We start from the raw sequence: 22,022 nt of genomic DNA, 5'->3' as shown, positions 1-22,022 counted from the left end.
ATCCCGATCCCATCTTGAGGGTGAAATATGAAAATAAGACTTTGATGTTTAAACATCAAAGTTACGGTCCAATTCCAGAGAGTCTACAAGGCTTCTCCATTTTGTTGCACCATGAAGGTCAAGTGGGTTTGGAAAACACTGTGACTTAACCCATTAAGACCGGAACGCATCTGTGTCATTTTAGATTCCTTTGCCAATTCAAAAGTAGCAGATATACAAGCTTTTAAAAATCGTGAAAGTCGGTGCAAATCTTAGAGTATATATTGTTTTGAAAGCGAACATTTGTAACTCAAACAAATCTTTGCTACTGGAGGTCACTGGAACAAAATATTTTATCTATCTATCTATCTATCTATCTATCTATCTATCTATCTATCTATCTATCTATCTATCTATCTATCTATCTATCTATCTATCTATCTATCTATCTATCTATCTATCTATCTATCTATCTATCTATCTATCTATCTATATATTTTTTTTCTTCAAAAAACTGTTAAGATTTAGAAAATATTTTTAGAAGCGGCCGTAAGTCTTAATGGGTTAAAGGGAAGAGAAATGGCACCACATGTGACTGCCTCACATCCTATCAGTTTGGGTTGACCACAGAGATGCCCTTCTCATGTTCTGATGCTGCATCAGCCAAGTTGCCCTCCTTTCAGTCTATATTTAGTCGGGCTGCTTGGAAAGATCCACTTTCTCTCCATACATTTTGCAACAGAGCCAGACCAATATATCGGCCATTATTTGACATTTTTGACAACAATGGTATCGGCAGCAGCCGTCCATCTGGAATGGAGGCACCAGAAAGCCGAGAGATATTCTCTACACCGGTTCTGAGATGTGATACTACTGCGGTCTCCTGGTGCTGTGTGCATGTCAGTGACACCATGCATGTGCACCTGTGCTTGCATGTGTTAGAAATGGTCCAACCGAACCAAAATGGGGAGATTTTCCATTCTAAATAAATGAGATCAGAGGTTTATCTTATCTCCAGGCCTCTATAGACCTATTGGAGGGGGAAAAGCATATTCCACCATTAGGGCTGTCACGATTATGACATTTTACATGACGATTAATTGTCACACAAATAATTGCGATTAACGATTTTAATTGTGTTTTTGATGTTGAATACTGGAACATAATGTGTTCCACTGTTCAACGTCAAAAACACAATTATGAATATATAATATAAAGAAGAAGTGCTCCTCGGAGCACAGGTCTCCGCCAGGTCAGGTAGGTTAGTGTGGGCCAGCAATGTTCTGAATTCGCCAATCAGGATGGAATGTGACAAATCGGACGGAATTGTCTGAGATAATGTGTACCGATTCGCATGATGACATCATGTGTCTCGCTAGCCAATCACAGCTGGTGACAGACGGACACACAGACACACGGACGGACGGACAGGGGGTAAAACATACTCTCCTCCATGCCTTCGGCCTGGCGGAGACAATAACTACATTTCTGTTTGGCTTTTAGGCTTTGAAGTTGCACAGGGCAGAAATGACAAATAACCTAAATAAACAAAAACATTAATAGTGGAAATAGCCAATCTACAAGCTCACAACAGTGAGGTATTTCCCCTATTTTTGAAAATGTTTGAAAATATATGAACAATTTTCAATATGGAAACAATTCTGACGATTATGCAAAAAATATTTGCGATTATCTCAAATAATTGCGATTATGTAATAATTGTGACAGGCCTATCCATCATCTATCTGCACAGTGCCCAGTTACTGTTTATTTACTAGTATGTGTTCACATCACACCATTATTTTAATGGAGTCAATTTTCACTGCTACGCACATTTTTTCCATTACATAAGCAAAGCCCACACACAACCTTTTTATATGTATAATTAATTATTTATTTAACAAATGATTGTAACTAGATTTTTACCATCACCTGGCAGTTATAACTGTATTACTATGTTATTATTATTGTTGTAAGTTATATAAATTATTTATGGGTCACATGCTCACGTCATACATAAATAATAGTTTATTTCTGTTAGCTTATGTAATCAGTCAATGTATACGTAATCAGTCGATCACTTGGCCAGTTACTGTCAGATGACTGAACTTGGAAAATGTTTAATGGCTACATGCAGAGATGCACACTTTCAGTTCATAGTTTCACCTCTGTTATCCTTTTCAACTGAGTTTAAATTAAACCGTGATGCCTGTAAGTAAATAGTCAGTCTCTACATTCTAAATACTGTATCCTGCAGTGTGCTCAACTGGGGCTGAGCGATATTACTTCAAATCAATATTATTTTGTATAATATTTTCAATATATATATATATATATTATTTCAAACATTTGCCTCATTACGATTAATGAACGATTTTTTTTTTTAAAGTTGTGGAAATTCCAGCGATGCAACACATTGTGAGCTTGTAGATTGTCTGTTTTCACTATTTGTGTACGCCACCATTATACAGTCTCTGCGACATACTAGTGTCATGTCCAGGGGGTGTGCTTGTACATCAAGCTGCCTCACGGTACAAAAACAGGAGATACCGTAGGCTTGGCAAGGCTTACTTACCTTACTTACCATTGTGCAATGCAGTATATTACAGGGTTAAAAAAAAACCTGTATTAAAAAAACCTGCATCTCCATTATTAGATTAAATGAGCAAGATTAAGTTGGTTATTGGGTCTAAATATCTGTTAAGGTTTCAATATATTTTCGGTTGCCCAGCCCTGTGTTCAACCCACTCCAGAAATGCTATATATTTATGACAGCTGAATTCTGTACAGTTAGGAGGAAGAGGGCAGGGCAGTCGGGGCAGTAGTCCAACAGAACCAGACTATTCTCATATTTCACCCCTGTGACAACTGGCGCAACAACGATTGTTAGAAAGTACAAGCCAAATGATCATCTCCCCTTACAAGCAAGTCCTGTAGCCCACTTGTTGAATACCCTCCCTAGGGTAAAGAATTTCCACCTGCTGGTGTAGGGATACACTAAAACCCCGGGAAATCCCTGGCCTTGTTGGTGATGATGATGGTAGTATTAACGATGATAATAAAAATGAAAATCATGAGGACTGTTGCAGTGTATGCTTGAATCGTCCAAAAGCTTAATTAATCAAATTATTAATGAATCAACTGGCATAAAATGAATTACTTCTTTTTTTTTAAATCATTGATTATTAAGTTTACTGTTTTTTTCTGTGTGTGCTACTTACAACTTTTACTGATGAGTAAGCATAATTTCAAGTGGTCCGTTTGGGGATGGAGTTAAATGTAATAATTTTGCACTACCTTATTTTATCACCATTTGCTCACCTAAATTAATCTCATATATATATATATATATATATATATATATATATATATATATATATATATATATATATATATATATATATATATATATATATATATATATATATATATATATATATATATATATATATATATATATATATATGAGGGGTAGCGTAATTGACAGATCGATTGATTATGAAAATAATCATTGGTTGCAGCCCTGGTACAGACTACATACATGTTAAGTCTGCGTCATCACTTGAACACCATGCGTGCTAGACTCACACACACATCTCAAGGCATGTGGTAACCTGTCTGTTATAATTTGCTGGAGACTCTTTTTTTTTTTGGTGAACCTCCCTGACTGTGAGCATTCACCACTCTCCCATATTGAAGAAAGCCCTCAGACCAACCATTATCATTGTAAATACAGCCCTGTAATCATTACTCATTATGTCTTAAGAGGAAAGCTGATGCTTCTCAGCACGAGTGGGAAGGAAGAAAGACAGAGGGCTCAATACACTAATCCAGACAAATTGTGGTCTCCATCACAAGCACCGCCCTCCATCTCTGCTTTCTGAACCTTATAATTAGACCTCTCTGTGGTTGCCATCACTGAAGTGGCACACTGGATATTCTATTCTCTAAAAAATACTAGGCCGATGCCCGTTGGGAATGGTGCCCGTGGGGGAAACGCATGCCGCTCCGGTTATGCAATGCCCGTTGTCAGAGTACTTGGAGGCCAGTCCGTGACACTCACAACGCGATGCGACGCGTTGTGAGCTTGTAGATCGGCTATTTTCAAATAAAATCTTGCGGGGAAAATTATAATAAGCAGATCTGGCAACCCTGATCATGTGCAAGTTTGAAGTTTCGGTTGGATGGTCCTCAAGTTATGAGCGAGGCCGACAGACTGACTGACTGACTGACACACACACAGATTCTATGCATTTATAGATGTATCGGGACCCAGCGTTATTAACTCATTTCAACCTGCCCCCCCCCCCCCCCCTTTTTGGCATGTCATCATAGGCGAACATTTTCAAAATGAGGGAAAATAGCAGATCTGCAAGCTCACAACGAGTCGCATGCGAAGTGATGCGAGTTTATAGATCAGTTATTTTCACTATTAGTCATGAGATGACGTATATACGGCTCAAGTGGTTAATCAGGCCTGAGGGTTAAATATGTGTGGGGGGGAGTTTCAAAGTCCTGGCATGGATTTGTGTTTCCATGTCCATTAATACTGTATGTAACAATTTAATTGTTATGGAATGAATAGTTTGCTCCTTCATTGTAGTGGTTCTGGCTTTGTTCAAGTCAATTGAAAACATCTGGCTTAATTTCTGATAATTTACTCATTAGCTTAGTAGTACAGTATTTATTAGATTCTGTACTCTACAACATTCAACGAAGAATGTCTTAATATTTCAGGACTTTAATATTCACCATGCTCCAAAGCTGCTGGTCATTAGCCTTTGAAAAGAAATATTAGCTTCCATTATATGAGACTGCTTACATATCTTGAATGCGGATAAGGCTTGTTATCCTATGTGAATTCTCTGTTGTGTTGATGATGAATCTTGTCCTTCTGTGTTTTCTTTACAGTTCTCTCTGACGGAGGCCAAACTCTGAGGTAGAGGAGGTTGTACAGAGGCCGGGCAGAAGGAGTGCCCCCCCACCCTCCCTGCCCCATCTATCCAGACGGATCCAGCTGCCATGGCTCCTCGGAAGCGAGCCACGGGCCGCAGCGGCCTGTCCTTCTTCTTCTGCTGTTTCAACGGCAGTGATCACCCAGAGATCACCTACAGGCTCCGGGAGGACTTCGCCCTGCAGGTCATGGAGCCGTCGCTGCCCATGCCAGGAAGCGAAGAGTTGGATGGCATGTTCGCTGAGCTGGTGGTATGTCGCCATTAGGATGTTGTTGTTTTTTTTGTGCGTCTTCTCCAGTGTAGAAAATATGTTAAAAATAATAAAAATAAATCCAACTCAAAATCCAAACGCAACCACAGTACATTTTCACAAAACCTTTTTGTAGGGAAATAAAACTAGCTTGTCTAAACACATGTTCATGTTCAAAAAGATGAAAGAGGAAGCCTTGAGTGCAGTAACATTTACAACTTTTTATGTGAACCTTGCTTGTCTGAAATCTTTAAAAAACGTTGAAGCTGTGTTCAGGATGTTTTCAAAAATATTCTTCATAGTTGTATTTTGTAATTATCTAGCCCATGTTGGATTGTCATTCGATTTAGACCTTTGCTATTATTTAGAATTAGGCTAGGTAGGTTTAGGCTAAGTTAAGTAGATAAACTGTTAATTGTTCACCAAAATACTCTTGACTTACTCCCTTGGTATATTCATTGTGTACAAGGTGAATGGGGCCAGGCAGCCGCCTCTTTCTGTTTCCCTTTGGCTGGCGCTGTTCCTTTACTGTTTAATTGTCACTCTAATTTGCCTTGCTCTCTTCACTTTCCTGCCATGGTTGCCACAGAAATCAGGGCACGAGATTTTTGCACATCAATAGGCTTCTTTTCAGAGGCCCTACAGCTTGGCCCCTTCCATCTGCTAATTGCTTGTTTTTGTCTGGGCCTCGCACCCTTTATCAAGACATTGCCTAACTGAAGAACATGAGAGGACAAGTTGCTTCCAGTGGCTCTATTTACAAAAAGAAAAACAGCCACGTGCTGTCTCCTGTCCTTTCCTTTTGCTCAATGAATGTCCCATGTGCATGCGTAATCAGAATGAATACGCTTGAAAAAGACTCACTCTAGCGGAATAAAGTGCAGCTGTCTGTGCTGTTTCCACCAGTTACTGGAGATACACACTGAACAGGTTTTGTTTTCCTTAACCACTTAAACCCTATTTGTTGTATGTCAAATAGCGGAAATAGCCGGTCTACATACAGTTGCGATGTGCTGCGTGAGCTTGTAAATCTGCTATTTTAGCAGAATGTTGGCCTATTTTCACCAAATTGTTGTTGTTGTTTGACACTCAAACGGACAAAAGAAAGGAAAGGTTAAAACACTTAGTTTCTCTTTAAAGGGATTGTAGGCGATTCAGAGATAAACAAAGAAAAAAACTCCAGCAGTTCGTTTCCCCGACCACCAGGGGGTGTCGCAGGGAGGACTTCCATAGAGTTAAGGGAACTTCTAAACGGGCCATGCCGAATATAGGTTACTTTATTCGGATACAATTCGCGGAACTGCCTGCCCCTGCCGGTTCTCTGAATTTTTATTTTTAAATAGGCTCTTTCATGACAAATTGACCACATATATGAAGTTAAACAACTAAATTCTATCCAAACGCTATCTGAAAAGTAAATTATGTGCCTCAAAAACGAAGTTTGAGAGCGTTTTCAAACCGAAAGTAAAAAGTTCACACGGACGCGCACGGATGCGCACATGCGTGCGTTAATTTACGGCCCGACAGAAACATAAACAGTAGGGAAATACGGATTTCAGAAAGAGGACTGTGTTTCAATGCAGGAAAACACCCCAGCATCATTATATAGTGGCTGATAGAGGGGAAAAAATGCAAAATATATATTTAGAGATATATTTCAAATTTAGGCTTAATGTTGCCAACAATCCCTTTAATATCTCCATGGAAGAGTGCCAGTTGGATCAATTGTCTCTTCTGCATTGAATGGCTAGATGGGGAATTAGGACGGAAGTTGCTGAAATCAATCAACCACTCTCCACCCTTTTAAGGCCTTTGATTCAGTGCATGTATTGATTGACCATGTTGTACAGGTTGAAAGTGGGTTCCAAAAGAGAAACGAATTAATGCAGTAGCTTGTCAAAAAACACTACTACGAGAATGAGTTTTAATGGTCAAATTAAATCAATTCTCTTGAATTGGCCTAAATGGCGCAGCTTAACATTTTTTATGGAATTTAGTTTCAACAACAACAATTAACTGCATAAAATTCACTTGACTACTATAATTAAGGAAACTTCTGTCATCAAGGAAACCTCCGTCGTCAAAACATGTCTGTTAAGCAGGGTTTTCCTCAGTGGCTTTGGCTTGAGCAATTGATCTGAACTTGCACACGGGCATTGACTATTTGCATGCCGGTATGCACACAACCGCGACGCCTGTTTTTCACTTTCCCAAAATGTAAGCTGTTTATTAGCGTTTTTGTGTAAACACCGGCGATTCTGCGTTCGGGCTATGGGATCTGTCGCCGCCATGGTTACAACACTGCAAGCTATGGGATGATCAAACTGCGCATGCGTGGAGTTACTGCTGCCAAGTGCCAGCCACTGCCACACACACACACACGCTGAAAACGTATACACGACTTTCATTTACAGCCTGTGTCCACACACACTGTGTTTGATGAGCAGGAGGAAGCTTTGGATATCATCTTCATAGCACTAGCACACAGATTCACACGTGCACTGTTCGAATCCAGGTTGTCTTATTAGCACACATAGCTTGGCTCAAACAGCTTAAACATCAACTTCTCATGGTTGTGGGAGAGAGAGCACATCCCCGGGTAGCGCAACGGAGCAGAGCGTCGTGTGTGTGTTGTAACTGTCGCAGCTAGGCAGACATCGACTAATAGGAACACACACCTTGCCCATACATGACTAAAAGTCTGCAAATATTTTTTTGTATGGACTAGTATTATATAATTTAGTGCTGCCAGCGGTGCTAGAATTCCAAAAGGAAAATTATGTACACATGAAAACTTAATATGGTTTCAGTATTCTTTACTGTGCTAGTATTTCAGTTTTCAGCAGAGCACGACCGATATGTTGGTTTGTCTGATATATCAGCCATCATTTGATTATTATTTATAAAATACCGTTTTCACTTTTTTGCTTGTTCATCATTATATAATTAAAGTTTAATGTTATTTTCATATTTTGTGTTTAAAACAATTATATATATATATATATATATATATATATATATATATATATATATATATATATATATATATATATATAGACAAAAAAATCTGGCACCGGTCGTTCTCTAGTTTTCATTGCCCTGTGCAACTCCTTTCAGTGTCTGCACATTAGCTACCTCTCATTACCCGTACAGTATCTGTGCCTTGGGGAAATATCTGTTTTTCATTGTGATGCATGTTGTTTCCAGATGTTTGTTGGGTTACCACATGTCATGTGGAGCCACCACGCCCCGTCTTTTCTCTATTACTCACATGTCTAAATCCTGACACCCGTCTAATAATTCTTCTAGGAACGACCTAGAGATAACCCAGCTATTGGGAGGGAAACATTTCAAAAACGTATTTATAACTTAGAAAGGGCTTTGATGCAGAGTTGCAGACACTTTTTGGAATCACACATTCACCCTAAATATAGCCACGTTTTCTACTAGATAATGTTTTGATATCACATGTTCATGTTCTGTGGCCTGTCTTTATATTTAGTTAGTAAGGGGATGAGGTCAACTTCAGCTCCTCACTCAGACGATGAATATTATCTTGTCCACCCAGTCATAAATAAGGAAATGTTTCAACAGTAATATTTTGAGTATTTAACTTCCTTCAATTACATGTACACACACACACACACACACACACACACACACACACACACACACACACACACACACACACACACACACACACACACACACACACACACACACACACACACACACATCACCCATCTTCCTATCCCCATTACGCTCAATAATCTACTTCATTTTCCCACTTTGCAGGATGAACTGGACCTCACAGAGAAACACAGGGAAGCCATGTTTGCCCTGCCTGCAGAGAAGAAATGGCAGATCTATTGCAGCAAAAAGAAGGTAATGAATTGTTAAAGTCGTTCTTAAACATTTTCATGTCACAGATCCCCAAATTGATATGTATTTGGCCGTGGACCCCATTTGAAAAGATGTTGTGCCTGGGACCCCCAGAATAGAGGATTTGTAATTTTTTTGTTGTTGAAAACAGCAGATCGACAACCTCACAACGCATCACACCGTGACACGCTGTGAGCTTGTCGATCGGCTATTTTCTGGACCTCACAGAGAAACGTGTCTACATCTACTCGGCCTGTGTCTCAGAGGAGGGCTATGACATCATGTTTTTTTTTGTTTTTTTATTAAAAAAAATATTTTGATTTGTATTAACGCAAGAACAATGGCTTCCATTATAGCATGCTAACTTTCCAGGAATAGAAAGCCTGCAGTTTCTATTAGCTTTGATTCCCCATCGATTGCCACTGGGTGGGTTTCTGAATTGGCCACACAGCCCTCCTCTGAGACACAGACCGAGTAGACAAAAATGGTATCAAATTACTGAGGACAAATTATATGAAGATAGTTTGAAAATAGGTGAAGTTGTCCTTTAACAACAGATAACAGTTTTTTTTTTACTTAAACAAGCACAGCAAAACATTCCATGTTGCCTCCTGCAATGTCATCTTTCATTACACCTTTTCTGCATGATGACAGTGCGCTGTCAGCTAAATAACAATACTTCCTGCTTCCCCTCGACACTAATTATACCTCTGCATACAGTCAAACATGTCGTGTATGTTCTCGTTTAGGATTTCAGCTACCCTGATGCCTCACTCATTGGTCTTGTTTTCGACCCCTCTCACACACTGTGCCAGCCAATCCATTGAGTCAGCACAAACTCTTCACACTCTTGAAATCGTAAATCTTAATTTAGATGTAAACCAGAAAGCATTGACGGTCCCCTTGCATATGTCAGACAATGTTTGTCAAGGACATGTAGGTGTCTGTATAGGATATCCTGTCAACGAGCAATATGCAGACAGAGGCCATGCAGATTTCATGAATCTCTTCCTTCATCCTGTCATAAACTCAAGGTGAGGAGTATGGGGATTAACTTTAAAGGATGCATCCAAAAATTAGTTATTCCAACCTGGAAGACCTCAGACACCACAGCTGCAAGATTACTTTTTACAGTACAACAGTAATTGATACATGTAAGGTTGTACACATGCAGGCAACAAGTACAATATGATCATTGTTTTACTATCGCCTGCATGCTTGCTAATTTAGAAAAAGTTAATTGAAAAACAGTGCATTAGACAGCTCTGAGATGGACAGCAAGGAACGGCCAGATTGTAGAAGGGTTCTGGGAATGGAGAAGTAGTAACAGAGTTTATGGTTCTGCTTCTACTGTGTCCCAATTACTGGCCTAATTAGGTGTAGTCTGGGGGCCCAAACTAGCCTAATAAGGAATGTTGAAACCAACCCCAGAATGTTACTGTGCCCTCATTGGAAAGCAAACAGTGCTTACATTTCAACTTGTTCCAACAAGGCAGCCTTCCACAGCCACCCTACCACCACGCTTTTACCAATAAACAAATGATAGTGAGCTTGCAACTGGGCAATCTCTCTCTGTCTATTTCTCTCCCCCTCTCTCTCGTTCTACTTCTGCTTTCTCATCCTAATACTTCTCTTGGACTGCTGTCGAAGGAAATTTCAGCAGGTTGCGATAACCAGGGCAGCGGGTTTCACTGCTTTAAATGCCGTTGCTGCAGAGCTGTGGGAGGATGCATCCAGAGCTTTATGTGAAGCAGCAACCTGCGGAGGGAGGGAGGGAGGGAGGGTGGGATATTTCAGCCTTCACGGCAGGGCATCAATAACGCTGACTCGGCAATGGGCTCTGGCCCGCGGCCCAGCCGGCTCGGGAGGCGCTTGGCACGCATCCCGCGGGGCTTCTCAAACTCACCGTCTGAGCATGGAGAGGAAAAGAGGGGTGGGCGTGTGGAAGGGTAAAGGGGAAGCGCTCAGTTGTCCAACGCAAACAGGAAAGCTTCCCGTCCACAGGTGCGGCTTTTGTGCGGGAGACGGGGATGATAAAGGGGGGAAACGGGGTCATTATCGGGGCACCCAAATCTGTGAGTGATGAAGACGCTCCTTTGGCCAGTAGTTTTCTGGCAGACGCATCCCGGGGGAGTAGGGGAGTAGATAAGTCAGCCATTGTAAAGTTAACTGTCTGACCTGTTTGTTTTGGCTACACACCTATATCAGTGTAGTCATGCTGGAGAGAAGCAAGCAATCATCCTGCATCTTCTTGACTATCTTCATATTTCCTTGCCCACAGATTTGGGGCAAAAAAGGGTTTCTCCTTACAACACTGGAGTTTTTGGGTTAGGTTATATTATGTATGTTGGATATTGTTAGCACATACTGGCAGTGTCTGCCACACCAACATTTCACTGCACATACTGTACAGTACATGTATGAGCATGTGACAAATGAAATCTCTTGAATTTTGACTGTGTTGTTAGCAGAGACTACGTTTTTAATTAATCATGAAAAATAGGAACATAACCCAACTGTAACGTCATTAATTCCAATTTCATTATTTGATTGTTATTTGATGAAATCATATCTGGGGTCAAATAATGTTCTATAACTGTGAGAAATAATTAAATACATTCTCCAAAGTTTTACTGCCAGCATTCTATCAGCATGACCTTAAAAACCCTCTTGATTTGATTGAAAGAAATCCTCCGTTTGAAGCGTACCGACATCCTTGGCTGAATTCTTTAACTCTGTTTAAAAATGTGAAAGGAAGCAACTTAATCGTTGTGTCTGATCCACTTATGGACTGAAGTGTTTCCAGTCACTACCTGGAGGGAGTTGGCTCAGGCTCGCCCATCCCTGCAGGATCAACCATCCCTGTCACTAGAAGGCCCCTGCAGGCCAGCCAGGACCCATGGCCTTGGTCATACCAGCCAAGTCTCTGTGGGCTGCTTTATTAACTGCTGCGCAATTAGTTTTTGATGGTCACAGCTCACTTGGGCTTAATGGAGCAGGAGTTTAAATGAAAGGCCCGGGGTCTTTTATGTACAAGCCAAGTTTGCATTCTCCTTACTGTATGTAGTCGCCTGGAGATGGAACCGGCAATTTGATAATAAAAGTAAATATTTATAGTTTCAAATTAAGTATTGAAATATGAACTGAGAGGCATTTTAAGTTAAATATTAAAATGCATTTATAGATGTTTGACTGCCCGTCTGCAGATATAGCTGTCCATAAATCGAGCCATGCCTTCAGTCCATAGTTTTGTTTGTGGTTGAAGTTTTTTCTCAAGTGTTTGTGCTCAATCATCAAAGTACATCCCTTCACACAACCTCCTCTGACTTTTGAGTTCACTGAAGTGTCCAAAGATAAAACAGGCTGGCTGCCTATCTGTGTCGCCCTACTTTGAGTGTATGCTCCATTTTCTTTGGTTTGTTGCTATTTATGTACTGGGCCTCCTGTTCCTGTGTGTTTTTGTTTGCATGCATTAATGCTCATTATACACTGAAATTGCGTCAACTGCTTTGCTGTCCCAGGTTTGATGTACTGTATTGTGAAAAAACCTGTACCCTAATGTTTTTCACACCAATTGCAGTAGGTTGTTATGGGTCATTTTACCTTTTACTATTCCCATATATTTACTCATACATAGCACGCAAAAAGAACGAAAATAAAATAACTCATTTTTGCAACAGTTTCAGGGATTTTCTGATCTATAATCTAAATTGAATTATTTTATCTTTTTCTTTTTTTCCACAGGAACAAGAAGAAAACAAGAGTGCAACCAGTTGGCCAGAATTTTACATTGATCAGCTGAACTCAATGGCAGCTGTAAGTAATACCATATAAACAGTGCAACTTTCACTACTTGACGCAAGATGAGGTTTTGGTGAGAAAAAATAACTTGAGTAATGCAATAATGATATGCAGCTGTGTTGGATAATTATAAATCAGGGCATAGAAAGATTTTCAAACTAACTAGGGTGATACAAAAGTCTTAATTTAGTCATAATACATGTAACCAGCAAATTAGTTGGCCTACTTCGTTTTTATGAACTATTCAAACATAACGTTATGAAGATAAAATGTTAACGTCTGAACTGTATTCATATGGTACAGCACACGTGACGTCTTCCACGCCTCCCACTGGTTTGCAGCTTTAAGCATAGAGATCATATTTGGATCACATCAGCCATGGCTTTCTCCTTTTTATGTAGAAAATGGATTGATTAACTTTTAAATCCACAAGTTATAATTGCCAGTGTTTTTGCAAGTTACAGTATGTACTAAAAATGCTTGCTATTTTAATGTATTAATTCATTTAATTCCCCAACAATGTCTTTCAACACCGCACTGTGGACATTGGACATTTCCACCATGTCCTAATCAGCTGGCCTTGCTTAAGGGTGATTTATACTTAGTTTCATGCCTGTTTTGCAGTTCTGCTGTTTTTGGTATGTGCCGTTGTCGACACAACCAAGTATAAATCAGGTATTGCTGTTACTCCAGTTCTCAAATGGCCATTTGACTTACAGACATCTCTGTCTTCCAATATCATAATAACATAGAATTGACAATACTCTTAATCATATAATGCTATAATTGCACTCTGCTTTTCAGAGGAACCGTGGGACAGCTTTGTGCTGAGCTGTATGGACTGGGAGTTTGCCTTGTCTGAATTGAATAGCAATGCTATTCTTCTTCTTTTGAATCATTTAACACTTGCTGCCTGCCACGACTCTTGAGATCATTAGTAACAAGTTAAAATAAACGGTCAAAGTCAAATGTGCAGTGATAATTTAACTGAACTGTATACTCTCCCAGAGTTTACTTATCCTTCTAGATTTTACTGTACAGTTAAGGTTTTGTGCCTGATTTTTTCTTTTTAATCTATGTAGAAATTATATACCGTAATAAATTAGTGAATGAAATACATGGAGCAAATAATGATGCATCAGCCTTTGCATTGTGATTTTACTAATTTGACAAATGGAAAGAATATTTTATTGTGGCTGTTTTTTCTTTCTGACACACAGCTACACTGTGATATTTGAAGAGTTTGCTTAATTGGATGGAAACATGGCTATTGCCTCACTGCGCCTCTCCACTTTGAACTAAGCACCTATGATAGTTTAGGCTTATGTTATGAAATGTGGTCTGGAGAGTTAAACTAACATTTCGCAAGAATGCGCAAAACAAAACATCAGGTTAGCCCACTGATTGCGTACTCTTGGAGAAACTGTGGAAATGTAAATCACAGACCTAAGAAGACGGGTACAGGCCAAGTAAAGACTATTGGTTACCACTTAAGCCCTATATACTTTGCTGTACAGTGAATAGTGGATATGGCCTATATAGCTTGCAGATGGGCTATTTTCATAATTTTAAAATGTTCAAAAATTAGCTCAAAATAGGCATGCCAACATTAATGTAGTTAACATTGTTGTGCTGTATGTTTTCTTGAACAGCGAAAGACGCTCCTCGCTCTAGAGAAGGAGGATGAAGAGGAGAGAAACAAAACCATAGAGAGTTTGAAGACGGCTCTGCGAACGCAACCAATGAGGTGCACAGAACAGAACCCCAGCTGACGTATTCTCAGCTCTTGTCTTTTCATGATCTCTTTATTTGTCTTTCTCCATCTGATCTTATCTCCTCCCCTTCCCATTTGCTTTACCGTCTTCAGTATTATGTCATCTGTCATGTCACTTGCCCCTTGATCTTCTCTTGTCATGTTTTTAAAGATGAATGCTTATTTAAACACTGTAAAGTACGTCAGTACAGGTTTTGATGTACGTTAGGAAATGTGTGTTATTTCACTACATTTGAAAACAAACGATCCAACCCTACAAACCCTCCCACTCACTCAGATTAGCTAACACAGGACGGCTGTCTAAACCTTCCCTAAAACACCTGGGGCAACGCTCCACACGTCCTAGACTTTTCACTCTCCTGGCTCCCAAACTGTGGAATAAACTCCGCAATTGCAGACTGCACTCCCAATTTTCTACCTTAATCTGAAGACTCTTCTCTTCAGACTCCACCTCACCCCCTAGCACTTAAATCTCCTTGTACCCCTTCTTGCCATCTTCTCCAAGATATGGCTACTATGCAGACATATCTTCTTCGTCACTCATTCGTCCTGATGATTCTTTTTTTCTTAGGTTTGTTTTTCTTGACCACAAGATTATTTAGATTGCTTATTGTTTAGACAGATGCTAGGTTTACCTGGTATCCTAGTTTCTTGAGGCACTACTCTGCTCTCTCATTCTATGCATGTGATAATTTACCTTTGCTAAGTAAGTCGCTCAGGACAAGAGCGTCTGCTAAATACCTAAATTATAAATGGGAAATGTCCTACGTTTTATGGACATTTATTGGACAACCTGTAGTTAATCGTTACTCTTTTGAAGTTGGAGAAAATGTTTTGGCATGCAGATGCAGTTCATTTGTTCATTTCATTTATTTCGTTTATTTGATCAGGACAGCTTGGCATTTGTGGTCAGTTTTCCAACCAGCGATTGTTAAGTGCTAGAATAATTAAGATGGTAAAGTTGTGGCTAAACACTCTTGTCTACTGTTAGGTTTGTGACGCGCTTCATTGACCTGGATGGCCTGACATGTATCCTGAACTTCCTGAAGAGCATGGACTATGAGACCACCGAGTCGCAGATTCACACGTCTCTGATCGGCTGCATCAAGGCCCTAATGAACAATTCCCAGGGCCGAGCCCACGTTCTCTCCCACACAGAGAGCATCAACTGCATTGCTCAGAGCCTGGCCACGGAGAACGTCAAGACCAAGGTGGCAGTACTGGAGATCATGGGCGCTGTGTGCCTGGTGCCCGGGGGCCACAAGAAGATTCTAGAGTCTATGCTGCACTACCAACGCTTTGCATGCGAAAGGACACGCTTCCAGGTGGGTGTGCGGAAGAGCCTGGTAGCATGGAGAATGGGGAGACATTTTGTCATTGTTTGCAGATAGAGAACACCTGCATTAAAGCAAAACATATATTTTAACAGCTTTTGCTTACATTTGATCCCTCAGACGCTTTTAAATGATCTGGACCGGAGCACAGGCCGATACAGAGACGAGGTCAACCTGAAGACAGCCATCATGTCCTTCATCAACGCTGTGCTGAGTCAAGGCGCTGGCGAGGTGAATACATTACTCTCTCACTTGACCACCTGTCTGTAACATTAAGCGCACACTCCTAAAGCCTTTGTTTGTTGTCCTTTATTTAGGCTAGTTTGGAATTCCGTATCCACCTCCGATATGAGTTTCTAATGCTTGGAATTCAGCCCATAATTGATAAGCTACGTTCCCATGAAAATTCCACACTAGACAGGTAAGTTGGAACACTGCCTGTGATGTTGTGTCTCCTAGACAAATACCGCTCATGATACTGATGCAAGTACAGTATGTCATTCCTCTGTGCCAGGATAGTCCAATCTCTGTTTACATGAATAACTTTCTCCCTCAAACTAGAGACACTGATGTAATATTATTGTACTGCCTGGGGCTAGGGGGGGTGTTCGGGCCTCCATTTCACAGCACTCAGATTTATTGTCTCATTGTTGTAAAAAGTGAAACTATGCCTGTGAAAACTGTACGATCAGGTTCTGCAGAGCGCTGGTAAAATGACTTCATCACTAATCCTGCTGTTTCATGTTTGCTGTCAGGCATCTAGACTACTTTGAAATGTTACGGAATGAGGATGAGCTGGCTTTGTCGAGACGTTTTGAATCGGTGAGGAAACTGAACTAATTTCCTGCTCTTAGTCCTGTATTCCCTGCAAATATCGGTGCGTTGTTTATTGACTGGAGGAATTGTTTTGTCTCTTTCAGGTGCACATAGACACCAAAAGTGCTACCCAAGTTTTTGATCTCATCCGCAAGAAGATGAACCACACTGATGCATACCCGCACTTTATGTCTGTCCTGCACCACTGTCTTCTCATGCCACGTAAGTGTGTGTGTGTGTGTGTGTGAGAGTGTGTGTGTGTGCGTGTGTGTTTCTTACACTCTTCCTCTCTCACACACACTCTTTCTCCCCCTCAGATAAGAGAAGTGGGAACACTGTACAGTACTGGCTGCTGCTGGACAGAATCGTCCAACAGATGGTTCTGCAGACTGACAAAGGTCACGATCCCGACGTCGCGCCACTGGAGAACTTTAACGTGAAGAACGTTGTCCGGATGTGAGTCCATTTCACACATGGCATGATGAAAGAGTCAAGGCTAATTTATACTCCATCACACGACCATTTCGTTAAGTACCGACTGTCAAAAATGACATAATTTAAACTGAGTAAAAGTGTTGTTTTCATACGTTGAAAGGGTCGCGTGACTAAGTGGGTAATCTTAATAAGCTCTGGAATTTTAATTATTAAAAGCCTATAGGAATGATTAACATATGTAGTTTACTTCAGAGCCATTAAAACCTCTTTAACAGCCAATTATACCAGGAGACAATCTCCACATTTTACTTACTGCAACTGTTGCTGTCGCTGTTGCATCGGTAGTCACTAGTCATGTGTGTTTTGACAGGCTGGTCAATGAAAACGAGGTCAAGCAATGGAAAGAACAGGCCGAGAAAATGAGAAAAGGTACGTATGATTATAAATTGAAGCAGCCTGATAGTTACCCATCCAAATTAGATCCAATTTGATTAATGATGAATGTGTCTTGTTGACTGACATCCCCTTATTCCCTTGATAGAGCACCATGAGCTGCAGCAGAAGTTTGACAAGAAGGAGCGTGAGTGTGACGCCAAGACCCAGGAGAAAGAGGACATGATGCAGACCCTCAACAAGATGAAAGAGAAGCTGGAAAGGGAGAGCACGGAACATAAAAATGTCAAACAGCAAGTAGCTGAACTCACCGTTCGGCTGCATGAACTCAGCACTGTATGTTGTCCTTACCATGTTATAACTTCATTTATTCAGAAATTATAATTTTTAAAAAATGACAAAAATTACCCCCCCCAATCACTCACCCTGTGAAGTCTTAAATTCAAGGAGATTTTTTGTTTGTGTCACATTCCTTCTTACTAACCGCAAAACTATAAAGAAATATATTTTTGTTTATAAACTCCACCAACACAGCTCTCAGAGTATAATCCAAGTGTCTTGTATCCAGTCAGTGTCCTCATTACTTCCAAAGCACACACATTTAGCTGAAACTTTAGTGTTTAAAAGAGGGGTCTTCAACACAATCTTTGTGTGATAAGAACTTGATCCCTGACCCCTGATTTAAAACACTTCAGTGATAAACATTGATAAACGAGGAATGCTCCTGGGCGTGCGTGTGGGGTTCAACACAGGGGTTAAACACAGCCTTAGTTCGTCCTGGACCCCTATTTTCTTCAATTCATCAAGTATTCTCCTCATTCTTTGATCCTTAATTCCACCGTGAAGGAATGTGACGCAAATACAAATTCTCCATGATTTCAAGGCTTCACGGGGTTGGTAATTGAAAGGAAAAAAAAAAATTCGGGTGAATTATTCCTTTAAGTTATTCTGTGGAAAAATCAAGATATTGACCAGTGGTAATGATCCATGGCAGCTAAATGAGTCTAGACGCTCTTTAGACAGACGTGCCAGGTCTACAGTATAATTATCTCACTAAGGAGCATAACAGGGAATCAGTCCAACCTATTGAGGCAGTTCCCTCATTGTCTCCGCCAGGCCGAAAGGCATGGCGAGAGAGTATGTTTTCGCCCCTGTCCGTCCGTCCGTGTGTCCGACCGTCCGTCCGTCCGTGTGTCCTGTCTGTGTGTTAGCACCAAATCTCCGGCACCGATGGCCCGGTCGCTGCGAAACTGTGCACACACACTCCCTGGATGCCAATTCAGAACCTCTGCCTCAAATTTTTCACATGGGCCTGTTATCGCGCCACCAGGAGGCCGATTTGTGCCAAGCCCATTTTTTCCCATTACTCCTACAGTTTTTCACCAAACCTCATGCAAATCGGTACACAGTATCTCTATAGTCATGTGATCAACCCTGATCTGTCCGATTTCCCATATTCCATCCTCATTGGCTAAGGTTACCATCCAAAGTTTGCAGGATTGGTCTGTTTTGAACAAACTGCCTCAAATCATGAACGCAGCTTGCCATTTCCATAAAATTGCACACGCACATTCCCACTAGGCCGAGGAAGAAATGGCACTTAAAACTTTTCACATCAGCCTCATGGTGGCTCTATAACAGGCCGATTTGCATTTTTAACTATAACTGCACCGATCTGCGTGAAACTTTGCACGCCTACTCCCTAGAGGCCAAGGAAAAACATCTGCACTGCATTTTTCACATCTGCTTTTTACAGCGCCACCAGGAGGCCGACTTATGTCAAATACATTTTTGGATATTAATCCTTCTGAACATCACGCAAATCGGTACACAGTATCTCTATAGTCATGTGATCAAGACGCATCTGTCCGATATTTCATATTCCATCCTGATTGGCTAAGGTTGACTTCCAAAGTTTGCAGGATTGGTCCGTTTTGAACAAAATGTCTGAAATCATGAACGCGGCGTGCGATTTCCGTGAAAATTTGCACGCACATTCCCACTAGGCCGAGGAAGAAATGCCACCCTTTTCACATTGGCCTATTATAGCGCCACCAGGAGGCCACAATAACTTACCTGACCTGGCGGAGACCTGTGCTCCGAGGAGCACTTTTTCTAGTTGTAGATGTTTTATTTCTCTCCCTCCAGAGACAGGCCACCATGGTCCCCGGTGGTCCCCCACTCCCACCCGGACCCCCAGGTGGACCTCTCCCGCCTCCTCCGCCATCGCTTGCAGGCTTTCTGCCTCCTCCCCCTCCACCTCCTGGGGGCATGCCGCCTCCTCCGCCGCCGCCCCCACCCCCCGGTGGCCCGCCGTTTCCCCCCGGGCGGCCTCCGATGGGAGGGATCCCTCCACCGCCCGGGGGACCCATGGGTCCGTCCATGGTGAGGAAGAACATACCCCAGCCATCCAACGCGCTCAAGTCCTTCAACTGGGCCAAACTGGCAGAGGTGAGCATTTAGTGTGCACGGCTACTGTTAGGCCTGTCACGATTATTACATCGCCTAATCGCAATTATTTGAGATAATCGCAATTGTTTTGCATGATCGTCATAATCGTATCCATGTTGAATCGTATCCATGTTTTCCAAAAATAGTAGAAATAGCAGATCTACAAGCTCACAGTGCGTGAGCGCAACGTCGTGACGCATGGTAAGCTTGTAGATCAGCTATTTCTACTATGTTGAAAATTATTAAATATGTCAGTAATTTATTTGTATATTTAAGTTATTTGTTATATCTGCCCCAGGTGTGCAATTTTTTTTATTCCGAAGCCTAAAAGGCAAACAGAAATTAAGTTTTTATTCACCTGTTCCAATGTTCAATGCCAAACACACAATTACCGTAAATCGTTAATCGCAATTATTTGAGTGGCAATTAATCGTCAACTTTGTGATCGTGACAACCCTAGCGACTATGTGCAGAAACGTCAAACAGGATGCTAAAGGCTAATGTTGAAGAGGAGCTAACTAACTAGGCAACCATGCTGTAACAAGAGTATAAAATTGTATGGAATTTTTTTATTTATTTGATCTTTTTCATTATAATTTTCTATTTCCTTCTGGATATTGTTACTAGGGCTGTAAAAAACTCTTATGATTCTCTTAGAATAAACTGGAGGGCACGGTCTGGATGGATGTGGACGACGGCAAGGTTTTCAAAGTCCTGGATCTGGAGGACATCGAGAAGACCTTCTCAGCCTACCAAAGACAGCAGGTACTGGGGGTGGTGCTGGCGTTCACCTGCCTGTGAAGAAGACGCAGTTTCTCCATCATTATATCCTCTGTCTCCCTCTAGTGTTCGGAGGGGAGGGTCAGGATCAGCGTTTTAGGGTGTGGTATGGGAGGGGCAGGGTGTAGTATCTACCAGGTTACACTGCCTGACACGAGTGTATAGGTTCTGTTCAAATTGCCTAAAATGGGGAGACAACTGCTTTTCAACTGAAAAGCTGTTTTCGGTTGAAGATCGGTTCTTTTTTATCATGTATTTAAGTTACAATCCGGTACTCAATGTAATGACTAAAACGTTATTTTAACCAATCTGTATTTAAATACAATATAATGACCACATCTGCTGTAGATGGATGTGGTATCCCTACTCTTCCACTGAGAAATGTCGGGTAGGGCCCCTACTGGTTCACAAAAGTTATTTGAAGCAGACAATTGAACACTAGTTGCAGCACCATCTTTATTGTAGTTCGGACATCATCATAATTACTTGTCGGGAGAGGTAGACAATGGACATAAAAACATTGGATCTTGGCTTTAATTAGCTCGCAGGGAACATCAAGGACTAAGGGACTGTCAAATAATTTGACGAAACAAAAAAAATTGCTCTAAGTGCAACCATTGAAGCGAAACAATGCAAAGTTTGATTTTTATTTTAGAATTAACCTTTCATGCGTTTTACCATCTTCATTTCCATCTCACCTGTGAAAGAAATGCCATTCTTGATTTTCTGATTGTAGCACAGCTTGTAGTTAGTTGATTCCACTGTAATGCAATAGAAACTGCATGTGTGAGCTGAATGAGTGATGCACAGTTACAGCCGTACGTATTACTAAAATCAGTTGAAGAGAATGACTTTGGCTTGTCACACTGAAGATATAAAAGAAGGGCCAAATGTCATCAGGCCAATGTAGGACCTGCAATACAGACAGACATTGAGTAATTCTTGGCTTACTAAGCTGTCTTGGTTGCATCTCTTTCTGGAATGTACTGTAGTTGTCACTACTTAAACGCAACCAGAGCCACATGCAACACCCTGTATGAGGTGTGAAAAGTGGTGGAAAGATTCCTAATTGTTTGCGTCTTTGGTTTCAAACACTCAGCATTTGGGAAAGACTATTGACTCCTCAGTTAATACTTAAAACTCAATACTGGCATGATGACTTTGACACCTAA

The 22,022-nt window shown here is 41.0% G+C and overlaps 2 protein-coding genes across 4 annotated transcripts in view; one reads left to right on the top strand and one right to left on the bottom strand.

Moving 5' to 3' along the window:
• The window catches only part of LOC308103638 (acetyl-coenzyme A synthetase 2-like, mitochondrial), a 173,579-nt gene that overhangs the window by 72,904 nt on the left and 78,653 nt on the right, over positions 1-22,022 (bottom strand). The window lies entirely within an intron of this gene.
• Positions 1-22,022, top strand: part of daam1b (dishevelled associated activator of morphogenesis 1b) — a 65,424-nt gene that overhangs the window by 34,464 nt on the left and 8,938 nt on the right. For all 3 annotated transcript variants that reach the window (XM_080453860.1, XM_080453858.1, XM_080453859.1), the window contains exons 2-15: positions 4,891-5,184; positions 8,980-9,069; positions 12,811-12,882; positions 14,520-14,614; positions 15,633-15,966; positions 16,096-16,206; positions 16,293-16,396; positions 16,731-16,797; positions 16,896-17,013; positions 17,109-17,247; positions 17,597-17,655; positions 17,768-17,955; positions 19,768-20,070; positions 20,728-20,835. In XM_080453860.1, the coding sequence (XP_080309986.1) occupies positions 5,002-5,184; positions 8,980-9,069; positions 12,811-12,882; positions 14,520-14,614; positions 15,633-15,966; positions 16,096-16,206; positions 16,293-16,396; positions 16,731-16,797; positions 16,896-17,013; positions 17,109-17,247; positions 17,597-17,655; positions 17,768-17,955; positions 19,768-20,070; positions 20,728-20,835 (1,971 nt within the window). In that variant the 5' untranslated portion in view covers positions 4,891-5,001. The remainder of the gene's footprint in view (positions 1-4,890; positions 5,185-8,979; positions 9,070-12,810; positions 12,883-14,519; positions 14,615-15,632; positions 15,967-16,095; positions 16,207-16,292; positions 16,397-16,730; positions 16,798-16,895; positions 17,014-17,108; positions 17,248-17,596; positions 17,656-17,767; positions 17,956-19,767; positions 20,071-20,727; positions 20,836-22,022) is intronic.

This window comes from Gymnoscopelus braueri, assembly GCF_963280865.1.
Source record: "Gymnoscopelus braueri genome assembly, chromosome: 16".
Lineage (NCBI taxonomy): Eukaryota > Metazoa > Chordata > Actinopteri > Myctophiformes > Myctophidae > Gymnoscopelus > Gymnoscopelus braueri.
This window is presented reverse-complemented; position numbering and strand designations above follow the sequence as displayed.